The sequence below is a fragment of the Chiloscyllium plagiosum genome, unplaced genomic scaffold (assembly GCF_037043375.1).
Source record: "Chiloscyllium plagiosum isolate Xiang-an unplaced genomic scaffold, Cpla_swu_hap1 HiC_scaffold_8, whole genome shotgun sequence".
Taxonomy (NCBI): domain Eukaryota; kingdom Metazoa; phylum Chordata; class Chondrichthyes; order Orectolobiformes; family Hemiscylliidae; genus Chiloscyllium; species Chiloscyllium plagiosum.
The window spans coordinates 33732361-33743911 of NW_028270146.1; the positions used below are offsets into that span (position 1 = coordinate 33732361).

The following is an 11551-nucleotide window of genomic DNA, read 5'->3' on the forward strand; positions in this document are numbered from 1 at the left end:
TTACCTTTCCAGGCGGGAATGTGATTTTAATGCCCATCAAAAGCCTTCTTTTTCCAAATTCATAACTGAAGTCTCTCATATCAGGTAACATCTTGCAAACCTCATCTGTACACTTTATATACATTTACATTTACAACTTGTGTGGTGTCCAAAACTACCCACAGTACCCTAGTTGAGGCTTATAAGAGTGGTTCAGTGGCTCAGTGGTTAACTCTGCTGTGTCACAGCATCAGGGACCCAGGTTCTATTCCAGCCTCGGGTGACTGTGTGGAGCTTGCACATTCTCCCTGTGTCTGCATGGGTTTCCTCTGGGTGCTCCAGTTTCCTCCCACAATCCAACGATGTACAGGTTAATGGAATTGGCCATGCTAAATTGCCCATACTCTTCAGAGGGTCGGTGTGGACTTGTTGGGCCAAATGGCCTGTTTCAACACTGTAGAGATTTGATGATATTAATTTATAACATTCTGGTTTTCTATAGTCTATGCCTCTTTTTTAAAACCTTCAATGCCTCTACTCTTTTTAAGCCACATTATCACATTGTCCTGTTACTTTAAAGGTTGGATACCAAAGCCTCATCTACACTTTCAAAAGCTTTATTTTAATTTTTTTTTGTCCAAAAGAGTATGAGAGGAATAAAGCAAAAACCATTGAGTAAAAGTTGTTTTCTTTTAATTACATAAATTGTATATAGAATGTACAATATAATTAGTCTGACTTGGTACAAACTTCTACCAAGTCCAATAAGATTTTAACTCGAGTTTCATTTCTTCTCTACAGTATTCTAAATGCTGTAGAATTTTAAATGTAAAGGAAAACATTGAAAACTGATTCAATTATTTTCGAAAAAAAAATGTGAGCAATGGAACTTCATACATTTCATTAAATTAAATGGTGTAAATTAATAAGTAAGCAAGTAATTAGCAGCACCTCAGAAAGAAAAGCTAGTGTGTAGACCACTAGAACACACGAGTAATTATAGTAAACTAGTTAAAATGTTACAATTCAAACAAAATGTATGTTGAAGGTGCTGATAGTTGCTTCATTATTACTGAGCTTTGAAGCACTGGGTTTAATTTCTCCGCATTTGGTGTAATCTCTGTGCCATTGCTTCCAGTTCACTTTCAATTGCTTCAAGATTCTCCATTTCTTGTTCCTGGGAAAATATTACACATTTTAAAATGTTGGTTATTGCTGCAAGGACAATTTCTAGATAATTAAGGGAAAAATATTTTCACAGGTGGAAAAGGATACCTTGCATTGATCTTTTTCCTTATGTGACCCATCTTTCTCAACACCTAAGCAGGTTTACTGCAGACTGAGCAATGAATAGTGGCAGGGGCTACTTAACGAGGAGAAAGTGAGGACTGCAGATGCTGCAGATCAGAGTCAAGAGTGTGGTGCTGAAAAAGCACAGCGGTTCAGACAGCATCTGAGGAGCATAAGCCCTACATTATGCCTGAAACGTCGATTCTCCTGCTCCTCGGATGCTGCCTGACCTGTGATGCTTTTCCAGCATCACACTCCTGACAGTGGCTGCTTAAGGATGTTAATTGGGAAAAGGGCAGGCGAACCACTTAAGGCTCACTCGCCATTTGTTAAATAATAGCCAAATGAAGGGTGACCAGGTAAACAGTGGGATGGGTATTCACTTGGCTTTACAGGCCACCCCTACCTGCAAATCCCTTGCATAGAGGACTGTAAAATTCTGCCCAAAGCAACAGAAAGGCAAACCTTTTGAAACTGGTTCCATAAAGGCCGTTTGTCACCAGATTTTGTGTCGAAATAATAATATTTGAAATTGCAACATTGAATGGGAAATTACAACTGAGCAATTTACAATGGTAACAGATGGTGGAAAAATGTGATTACAAATTGTGACAATCAGGTTTATAAAGAGAAACTGCACACCAATGCAAAACTTTTAATGATTATACATGTATCCACAGATTTTCTTAGAAGTTGTAATAGAGTTTTCAAGATTGAAACTATTCAGATGGAGTGTTTATACATTATGATCTAATTTGCGGCTTAAACTATTTCAGGTAGTCTTTGAAAGGAAATCCCTCCCTCCTTTCATCAGGTAAAATCCTGCAGGCCAGTTAGCAGCTGTAATTTGCTGTTAACACAGAAAACCCTAATGGATCGAGGGTGTGCTTGGAAACCTTTACATATCAAATCTGCTTTTTTTAAAAAAAATAGTAATTTGGAGTTACTCTGTTAGGAAGAGTGATTTGCCAAATTTATTCTATTCAAACCCAAAGTATACTGCTATTATCTTACTTCATTTAAGCTTACAGAAACCAACAGTACTTCTATTAGATGTACCATTATTTTTGAAATAAGTAAAACTTGAAATAAGTAAAATAAGTAAAAATATGAAGATGGTGAAATTAAGCCAATACAGTACAACAACAGCTAAGTGAAAAAACAGTGGGAGTCAAAATCTTATTTCAACTGCTCTCTAAGACCCACATTTACGGACTTTTACAGATTTTATAAAATTGCTTAATAGAAGTGTATTTCCTTGAGTTATTGGTAGGATATGCAATGATCAGTAGTTCACTCAACAAATCTGTTCATCCATTAGGCTGACCTTGGCTCCCATAATTTTCTTTACTTCATGAATGCAGTTGATGCTGGCTGTTCAATTATTCTGTCTTACTTAAGCTCAATCAAACAAATTACATTCACCGCTATTGAGACTGATAACAAATAAAGAGTTGACATTTCATTATGTTGAAAGCAACTGCCCGTTTTGTACATGTTCTTCTGCAAACAATAGTAAAATATGTATAGTGGTACAGCTATTGAAAATGACTTATTACAGACTTGATTCACGTAATTATACCCATCACCTTCAAGTGTTTTTGAAATGAATTGCTAGGAGCTAGTCTTAGATGGTCAAAGGAAAAGAATTTTACAATTTTAATCCAGGCCAGGAGGTGAAATTTGAAATGAGATTCCTGGGGGACTTAAAACAATCAAATTACGCACTGGTCTATCAGCTAGGAGAAATTTTACATTCATTTTATTATAAATAGATTTAAGGCTACCTTATAATAAATTACTTTTTAACCTCTTAATCTCTCTCCAAGATAGCCCTTCTTCTGCCTTTCCTTGCAACTGCTGGAGTTAAGTCTACAACAATGTTTAATTGAACTTTCCTTGCAATATTCCTTTAACTATATCGTTCGAGAATCAAAATGGCCAAAAATCTTCAATGCGTGAGCTTCAGTGTTTTAAAATGAAAAATTTCTCCATCTCTCTCATCCCTTAACTTCAATTGTCATTCACTTCCCAGTCCTCTGTGTAACTCTTCCCTCAGTTTCCAGTAGGATTGCATGAAACAACACAAATATGCTCAGTGCTCAGAGTATCCAAAAGCAATGCCACCGAGCATTAGCAATAACTGTATAATATCTTCATTATTTATCAAGAAATTTTTAAAAAGTAAGGGTTGGTTACTGAAGCACTGGTAAATTATGCAACACAGAAAAAGTGTGCTGCAGGAGTTAAGTTCAAATGTTTCCAAGCTGCTATTCATACAGTGAATTCAGACACTCAGATGGACCATCGGATAAGGGAATGAGCAATGACATGGGTGTGAAATACATGTTAACTGTCAGTACTCTCTAAATGGAGGAAATTGACAAATTACATCAAATACAAGTCCTGCTGGTCTATTTGAATAAAAATGTAACTGAGAGGTGAATTAAACATACAATTGCTGCATCCCCAAATTAAGACCATAAAACCTAGGGACAGGAGTGGGCTTCTTAAGCCTGCTCTATCATTTGATAGAATCATGGCTGATCCAACATTTCTCGCATCAACTTTCCTGCTCTTTCACACTTTCCTTCAAATGCATTAGAATTGATGTTGGGTGCAAATTATTTAGAAATTTACAAATAATTTACATTTAACTGTAGTATTGATATATTTTGTTTTGCAGCAATGTTATAGTTACAGTTTTATTCGAGACAGCACCCTGGCATATGGGCTCAACCCGCAAGCATTCCATTTTGCTTCAGACACATTTTAAGCTGCGATGCTTGGTTTATAATTTACAAGTTTTGGATTAGTGCAAAGATGAAGGTGTTTTGCTTCAACACAAACTTGCTGTGTTAATTGGACTGTATCCATCATCACATGGTTCAAGTCAGGTTCTGCAAACGCACATTCTGTTTCCTGAAATTAAATGCCGTTTGCTCTTGAACTCGCCCTAACGTATCCCACACTGTCTGCAGCTTTGAACATAGAACATAGAACATTACAGCGCAGTACAGGCCCTTCAGCCCTTGATGTTGCGCTGACCTGTGAAATTAATCTGATGCCCATCAAACTTACACCATTCCATTAATATCCATATGTCTGTCCAATGCCCATATAAATGCCTTTAATGTCGGCGAGTCTACTACTGTTGCAGGCAGGCTGTTCTACGCCCTGACTACTCTGAGTAAAGAAATTACTCCTGATATCTGTCCTAAATCTATCACCCTTCAATTTAAAGCTATGTCCCCTTATGTTAGCCTTCACCTTCTGAGGAAATGGCTCTTACTGTCTACCCTATCTAACCTTCTGATTATCTTATATGTCTTGATTAAGTCACCTCTCAACCTTCTTCTCTCCAATGAAAACAGCCTCAGTTCCCTTAGCCTTTCCTCGTAAGACCTTCCTTCCATAGCAGGCACAACCTAGTAAATTTCCTCTGACCCCTTTCCAAAGCTTCCACATCCTTCCTATAATGAGATGATTAGCAATGCTCTAAGTGCAGCCTTACCAGTGTCTTGCACAGCTGAAACATGACCTTGTGGCTCTGAAACCCAGTCCCCCCAACAATAAACACCAACACACCATATGCCTTCTTAATAACCCTATCAACCTGGGTGGCAACTTTCAGGGAATTATGCACCTGGACACCGAGATCTCTCTGTTCATCTACACTGCCAAGAATTTTACCATTAGCCCAGTGCTCTCTATTCCTGTTACTTCTTCTGAAGTGAACTACCTCAAACTTTTCCGCATTAAACTCCATTTGCCACTTCTCAGCCTAGCTCTGCATCTTACTTATGTCCCTCTATAACCCACAACATCCTTCGGCACTATCAACTTTGCCTACCTGAGTGTCATCCATAAATTTACTAACCCATCCTTCTACGCCTACATCCAGATCATTTATAAAAATGACAAACAGCAGTTGCCCCAAAACAGATCCTGTGCTTCAGAAGCAAGTGTGCCTGAAAATTGTGAAATTACAATCTTTGAATATACCCATGAATGAATCACATGCATGTATACCTATTTGATGAATAAAATTCCCATTATTGTTCAGTGCCTTATGAAAAACATAATTGATATGAACTCATTACCATTTACAAAGCTGGAATTGTATCAAGCCATGGTTTATGAAAATCTCAATTATCAATGTGTAAGCTCTATTTCAGGCCTATGTGCTTTCTGGAAACTATGGGGGTACTTAGATTTTCAATACTTATCCCATGTCATCACACTATTACTCAAAAATGCATACAAGAAAAATACCTCTGTTGAATTAACCTTGAATGGTATTCAGTTCTGTGGTTTGTGCTGATTTCAGTCAGGTTAGTGACATTAGGTAATACAGTTGGCCTTGATGATAATGGTTGCTGTTTGGATCACTGTCCTGTTCAGTTGGCTACAAAGATAGAGATTGCTGGAAAAGCTTCAGCAGCTCGGGTAGCATCTGTGGAGAGAAATCAGAGCTAACGTTTCAGGTCTAGTGACCCTTCCTCAGAACTCTACATTCAGAGTTGGACCTGAAATATTACATCTGATTTCTCTCCACAGATGTTGCCAGATCTGCTGAGCTTTTCCATCAATCTCTATTTTTGTTCCTCATTTACAGCATCTTCAGTTCTTTCAGTTTTTAGTTCAGTTGGCTAGATGGCTGAGTAAGATGCAGATTTATACTAACAGCCCTGTTAAAATCATCATAATGCCTGTGGTAGTTTATGCACACCGGCCTCCTTATCCTACATCACCCTTGCAGTATAGTACAATCTGTACATAACTAATTATATCTCTCTAATGAAGATAGTTGGATTATGGCTATTTAACTTTCCTTATGTTAAAGACAATGTACAAATGTAAGTTGTTATTGATAAATATTACAGCTTAGGAGGCCACCAACAAGTGACCTCCATTATCAGTTTCATCTGAGAACTAACGAAAATCTTTGGTGCCTCCATATAGTATTCATCCCATGATTCCATTTGTCTTTATCAGGTCTTTATTAGTCTTCCATAACTTATGACTCGTTTCGCTTGAACAAAATTTACTAATCTCAGTAATAATTTATCTTCTAGTCCACTGGTAATGTTGTGATCTTTGGTGAAAGATAAGAATTTCACATTGTTTCAACTTAACATGGAGGGTCTTGGATATTAAGAATCAGTGACAAGAGGAAGGGTTCAGTAAGCCTCCACAGGTAAACTCAAATAAATTGAGAAGATTAACACTAACGCATTGGTTGTGTTTATGCTCTACTTCCTCCTCTAAACTACAACACTGTTCTAACTCTCTGATCACCCATACCTTCACTCTTTGGTATTCAATACTGTAACTTTTGACTTCTTACACTTATCACTGGCTGCTTAACCCTGCTGCACTAAAAAGCTGAATAAATCTTGACAGTGTCATGTCAACCCCATGCAATACTCTGGATTATCTACTGGTCATAGTAAAATATCTGAGGACACTTATTTCTTGTAATACCTTTCCCTAACACACTTTGACAGTCCCACTCTTTTTATGAAACACCAGTCCCCATTTTGGGAATGAATTATAGAGATCACATCCGCAATCCATTATAGACTCATGATTTTCATTAATCAGAGATTACTAAATTCACAACCAGGAACAATGTCAAATGAGCCCTGCTAATAAAGATCTGGACAGATGGAAAGGTTTTGCATTGGATCAGAATATAGGCGGAAGTGGGTACTGTAGCTGCTGGAGATTAGAGTCAAGATTAGAGTGGTGCTGGAAAAGCACAGCAAGTCAGGCAGCTACTAGATCACAATATGTCATGCTCCAAAGCTTCAAAGATAGGCCTTGCCTCATTTTTCTGACCTTGATGACCTGACTGCTCCCAAGTACAGGTGCTCGTCATTTACAATGTGTTGAAAAATCTACAGAAGTGCATCCCTCCCATTCCCAAAGGAAGTCTTTGGACTCTGGCTTACAAAGCAAACCTTGCCAGAGATAACAGCACCTTAGCAGTTCGCCAGCATTCAGAAGTACCACAGTAGATCAATTTAAAGGAAACATAAAATGAAACAAACCTCATTTTTCCTATTGGCACTCCCTTCTTCTTCTTTCTCCTTCTTATTTTCATCTTCAATTCTTTTTCGCACTGGGTATGATGAAATGGTTTCCTTCCCTTTTTGTCTGATATCTTCCCCAGAGTGAGATCTTCTGTTGCCCCATGAGTGTTGGAAATGACTCGGTTCATTGTGTGCTTTGGCACTTCCAGATCCTGCAAGTTTACCGTTTCCCTCGAAGAGATCTTGTTTTTCATCACTTGTTTCTCCATGGTTTTGTTCTGGGCTCAGTTCCCCTGTCATCTTCCACTTTTTTCTCTCCTGCAGCTCTTCTTTCGATGATCCATAATTTTCATCACTGATGTTTGAGTCTTCATCCTCTTCTCTACCTTCATCCTCTGAATTCTGGTGGATCATGGTATTGTCATTGGACCTTATTTCTTCCTCAGAGGATGTCCCATCCATCTTCATGTCCGAAGGCTCACTGTTTTCAGGTTGGTTTCTGCTTTCTTCCATGTTTCTTCCATCCCCTCCATCATCTTCTGAAGGCTCTTCATCCTTACTGTCACTGTAATCACTGTGGTTTTCCACCTCATCCTCTTCATTGCTCTCTTTGGTTTGGTCTTCATCCATTTCCTCTTCCTGGGTATCCCCATCTTCATTTGGCTCACTTTCCTCTGGACTATGCTCCTCACTTTGGCTCTGATCCTGGGACTGTTCTACAGTAGACTCAATTTCAGAGTTGCCATGCTTCCTTGGCTCCTGTCTTTTTATGTCTTCCTTTTCTGGGGCCATATTGCTGCTAAATGGAGTTGTATCCTTCATGTTCAGAAAGCTGTGCCTGCTTACATTTGGTGGTGTCTCCTCTTTGCTGTCCTGAAACTCTTTGTCCTTCATTCTGAATATCTCACCAGATGATCCTTGCTGTTTCTCTGTAGGGATCTCATGTAATTTACCTGCAGAACAATCAATATGATAGATGAACTTTCACGAAGTCAATTGGACTAATTGCTTTTGCTCAGTTGCTATGATAACACTCAAGGACAAACATATCTTGTCCAAAAACAAAAATTCCGACGGGGATCAAAAACAGACAGAAGCTGCTGGTATGTCATTTCATGAGTAATGTTCAATTAACACTACTTAAACTATATTTAAATGATGACAGAAAGCAATTTATGTAAAATATCTGTAAATAGATAGATCTGACTAATCAATATCAACACCCCTTCTATGCAATGTATTCTATTTTAAACAGTCTCTGTTATACTCAGTAGTCTGATATGGTAAATTAGAAATGCTGTAACATGCAATTAGATTCTGGCAATGCATCACAAATATAATTTAGCCAATTAAAGTACTTTAAGCAAAACGATGCTCTGCAACTGAATAATTATCTGGATTACATTGACAGTCTGCAATGTACACCAGGGATTTGGTGGTTTACCTCAACACTAACCTGCTGATGATATCTTTTTGTCAATGTGACTCTCGAGGGCAACAGAAAGGATGTCTTTGTAATCATTGCTCTGTTTTTTTTGCAGAGCTTTCTCATTGGTTCCTGCACCAAAATTTCAAAAGAAAATTTATCATTGGAATTATTGAACATTATGATTTTATCCAAAGCCTGGCTCTAAATTTTGCAGAATGGGGTTGAAAGATTCATTCTGTTTCTCAAATGTTCCCATTTAGTGTGCCCTTGACATATCAGATTCTAATATTTTGCTTTCACCTTGAAACTGGAGTTACCTGTACCTGGTTATGTTCTCAGTGCATAGAATGTCACAGGAACAAAATGAGGTCCTATATTACAAACTATCAGGTTTCAATAATGTTAATGAAGTTGTCTTTATAATTGCCTAAGTACAATCTTCTTTATATCATTGCAATTAAACAAACGGTTATGAATGTATTAATTATACAGGAAAATATGGAGTACTGAATTAATGTACATGGAAAAAGATAGATGCATGGCTTATCTTCTCAAACATTGATAGTTATTTTGCTAATAAAAGCTGATGCACTTTATTTAGTGTAACTCTCCATCTCACCAGGTGGAATGGTCCTTGCTAGAAAGGCTGCATAGCCATAGTTGATAAGATCAGGCAAACTGTATTTAAGCCTTGTATGTTTGGACCTATGTTGCCCCTAAGGAGAGAGTGCAAACTCAATGTTGGGCAAACAGAATTCCTACAGACATTTGTAGATACCTCTGGGGTTAGATTTAGGGATTCTAATATACTGATGGGTTTTCTGCTGTGTTAGACATCTAGCAGGCAACAAAACATTCAAAGTTAACTTCAAACACATTGTTGCAGTTTATTGAAACCTAATTTAATTAGAGATATTCAAAGCTGGTACTTTGTTTGCTATGAAGTGTGCAATATTCCAACAATATATGTCTAAAGAAACATTAGCCCTCAGTCAAGCAAGAGGTGACAACCTTTAATTAAAACCTCTCTGGGAGTGTTATTATAACGTCAATATCTATATGGGAACACTGCAGCTTTGATTTTTTTTCCTGCAATTAAGTTGATGCAGAAAATTGGCAGAGGTCAGGGAGAAAGTGGGAAATGTGCAGGGAAGATGTTAGACTGGCATTCAGTGCAGTACAGCCTGCAAATCTGGCATGATTTCAGACCCATCTTAGAGACTGCAGTTACAAAACCACAGCTACAGTACCTTTAGCAGCAAGTTCTTGTAATTCCCGCAGCAGGTTTTGGTGTCGAAGCACTGAGATTATTCTCTCATCTGCAAAGAGCACAGAACAGGAAAGTTAATGAGTAATTTAAAATAAATAAAAACCTGATGGGATGTGATGTAGTTTGCAATCAGTTAAATTATAGATGGCTGCAAAAATAATTAGAGCAACAAAAATACTTGGTAACAAATAGTTAATAGACAATGGAAAAAAGTAATTTAAAAAACATTTTGGGAAAAGACATAAAATGAGACCAAATGATTATCGTGAGATGGTGATAGACAATTGGAATGCGATGAAATTATCTTACCTCCTCTCAGAATCTCCATACAGTGCTGGCTGACTGGTAAAGGACTGGGTTTGGAGAGAGTGTCGGAGATGACCTCCACAACACATTTCATCACCTAGACAGCAAGATGGTTTCTGTTAGTGTTGTTTGGGGGAGGGCGAACGTTCCCCTGTGGAAAGACTTCCAAGGTCAAAAAGAGGTCAAACAACAACGGCACGCCGGCTGACTTACCTTAGCGTCGGCTGGCGACTGCTCGATGGGCACAGGAGCGGAGAACCCTACAAAAGAGAAGCACACATCAGCACCAGAGGAGGAACAGCAGGTCCGGTCGGCAAAGGCGGGCTGATTGAAGTTGCGAAAGAGCGATATAAACAGTTAATTCCTCGTGTTGACGCACCACAGCATCATTTGGTTTCTACAAGGGCTAACGACCTGAAAAGTCATCGGATGAATTGGTCCGGGTTGGAGTGAACTGGAAAGGGCCGGTCGCTCCTCGCCTCTCTCCATCCCCTGCGCTGTCCTTGGTGCTGAAAGGGTCATTCCCTTCTCTGTTCCAAACCACCGCATTTTTTTCTCTCTCTCGTTTTAAATTAAATCACAGCTTATCTACGAGTCTAAAGCGACACATTTACACAGAAAACAGAAGCCACTGATCGTCCTTACCTCGGGTGGCAAGTAAAACGAGAGTGAAAAATCCCAAAGGAATCATTTTGTTTTCCTGCAGGACGCGTAGATGCGCTCAACTAATGCAAAAAAAAAGCTCCCCCCTCCCCAAACCCTCTACCTCTGGCGAAACACTCCCCTTTGGGGACCGAGAGGACAAGATACACGATTAAGAGGCGCTGACTCGGGGTCTGGAGACTGAGGCACTGTGCTGAGCTGAGCTCCTACACTATCTGCAGGACTCTGCGAGCAGTGGGCACTTGCAGCACCAACTCCCGCTTTAAATCCCAGCAGCCGGATGTGACATCGAGCAGAATCCACTGAAATCCCAGCAGCGTCGAAGGCGAGAGCCAATCCAGGTAAGTGGCACTGTTGTTCCTGCAGTCACAGACAAAAAAAAACCCTCCAGAAAATCAACTGCTTTAATCTAAAACTAATCTTGGAATCAAACATGATCCAAGCACTCGCTTAATAGTTAAAACAGTCAGCAGTTGTTCTGAATACACATAACAATCCAACAACATGCCAATTGTATCTGGAAAATGTAGAGATCACAACCTGTAAGTGTAAATTATGAACTTTCAACTGAGTTTT

The 11551-nt window shown here is 38.8% G+C and overlaps 1 protein-coding gene across 2 annotated transcripts; it reads right to left on the bottom strand.

The window, feature by feature from the left end:
• Positions 1–655: 655 nt before the first annotated feature.
• chga (chromogranin A) lies at positions 656–11195 on the bottom strand. 2 transcript variants are annotated; one of them, XM_043697202.2, is made up of 7 exons: positions 10958–11194; positions 10526–10572; positions 10316–10409; positions 9987–10055; positions 8764–8865; positions 7326–8260; positions 656–1156 (listed from the first exon to the last, which is right to left on the bottom strand). In XM_043697202.2, exons 1-7 carry the CDS (start codon positions 11001–11003, stop codon positions 1073–1075), a joined length of 1377 nt encoding a protein of 458 aa, XP_043553137.2. In that variant the 5' UTR covers positions 11004–11194; the 3' UTR covers positions 656–1072. The 2 variants fall into 2 exon arrangements, with proteins under 2 accessions (XP_043553137.2, XP_043553138.1); XM_043697203.2 differs by lacking the exon at positions 8764–8865 and having other exon boundaries at positions 10958–11195.
• Positions 11196–11551: the final 356 nt, after the last annotated feature.

Excerpts from the sequence above, each read along its gene's own strand:
- chga (XM_043697202.2), bottom strand. The coding sequence starts at position 11,003 with ATGATTCCTTTGGGATTTTTCACTCTCGTTTTACTTGCCACCCGAG. Across the intron at positions 10,573-10,957 it reads CGTTTTACTTGCCACCCGAG|GGTTCTCCGCTCCTGTGCCC; the intron begins GTAAGGACGATC and ends TCTCTTTTGTAG. Across the intron at positions 10,410-10,525 it reads AGTCGCCAGCCGACGCTAAG|GTGATGAAATGTGTTGTGGA; the intron begins GTAAGTCAGCCG and ends CTTGCTGTCTAG.